Source organism: Tupaia chinensis, unplaced genomic scaffold, assembly GCF_000334495.1.
Source record: "Tupaia chinensis unplaced genomic scaffold, TupChi_1.0 Scaffold000139_1, whole genome shotgun sequence".
Taxonomy (NCBI): Eukaryota; Metazoa; Chordata; class Mammalia; order Scandentia; family Tupaiidae; genus Tupaia; species Tupaia belangeri.
Genome location: NW_006159609.1, coordinates 2227552 through 2228657, shown reverse-complemented (window position 1 = coordinate 2228657; position 1106 = coordinate 2227552). Strand labels below are relative to the sequence as shown.

General features: G+C 45.9%; 1 protein-coding gene across 1 annotated transcript in view; it reads right to left on the bottom strand.

Annotated features, from left to right (window-relative positions):
- Positions 1-456: 456 nt before the first annotated feature.
- Positions 457-1106, bottom strand: part of ME3 (malic enzyme 3) — a 210821-nt gene continuing 210171 nt past the window's right edge. The window contains 1 exon segment of the mRNA XM_006144919.3: positions 457-834. Coding sequence (XP_006144981.1) covers positions 673-834 — 162 coding nt within the window. The 3' untranslated portion in view covers positions 457-672.

Here is a 1106-nt window from a genome sequence, read left to right as displayed (position 1 = left end):
TGAATCCTTTTCCTACATCCTCATGGGAAGTATTCTCTTCCTTCTCTAACTTTTATCTGCAGTTTGTTCTTAGACTTCCACATTCTCCCTTATGGCAAAAGGAATTGTCTTCCCCCTGAACCCCCCCAAAAAAACTCTGTGCTCTATAAAGTCAGGGTCCCACATTGCCCACAAGGCCTACCCAATAGTTGAATGAATTAATGGATGAAGAAATGCTTGGGGGGAACCAGCAGTTAGCGTAATGGCTATGTTGCTGGACTCCCATGTAGTTGACCGCAGTTCGCGTCCTGGACCCGGCGGCTTAAAACTCACGCCGGGCGCGTGTGCATGTGTGCCCAAGATCCCGAGAGGAGAATGGAGGAGAAGGGATTGCGGTGTGACCATCCTCCCTGAGGAGTGATTTCTCGCTTTCTGTCTCTAATGTCTCTCTCTGTCTGTCTGGCTAGTGCATGCTCCCTATAGCAAAAATCTCTCCCCCCCAAAAAAAAATGCTTGGGAAAAAAGTCTGAAGAACTTTCAGTGAACTTCAAGGGTCTTCAGGTATGAGGTTCTCATTCACTGCCTTTCCCCTTATACCACAAAGTTCAAAGGAAAAAACACAGTCACAATGACGGTTTTAGAACCCATTTATATTGTGTATTACTCTGGCCCCCTACCAGCCCTTGAAGTGTATCAGACTGTCTGAACATTCATGGCTTCCTTGGGCCACGTGTAGCTGTCCAGCGTAAAGGAGTCATAGTCTGGAGTGTAGACCAGGGATCTTACAAAAGCCTCCTTGTCCTTGGGCTCTGGGTAGTAGGAGGCCAGGTTGTGTTTGTACGCGTAGTCGAGGACCTAGGGAAAAATATGTTTGGCTGAGAAACTGGATCTAAAGGGAAACTGGACTTACAGGCTTTTGCTTGGGAGCCTGGTGATGGAGAATTCCCCTTGAAGAACTGGCAGTTTCTCTCATGAATAGCCACCCATGAAGTCGTGGGATAGGAAGGATTTTAAACTTTCTATATAAATGATCAGCTGTGACATAGTGGAATAAATATTGGACCAGGGTAAAGAGACCTTATCCTAAAATCTATCTGCTTCAAACTCAGAGGTAACATTATACTCTT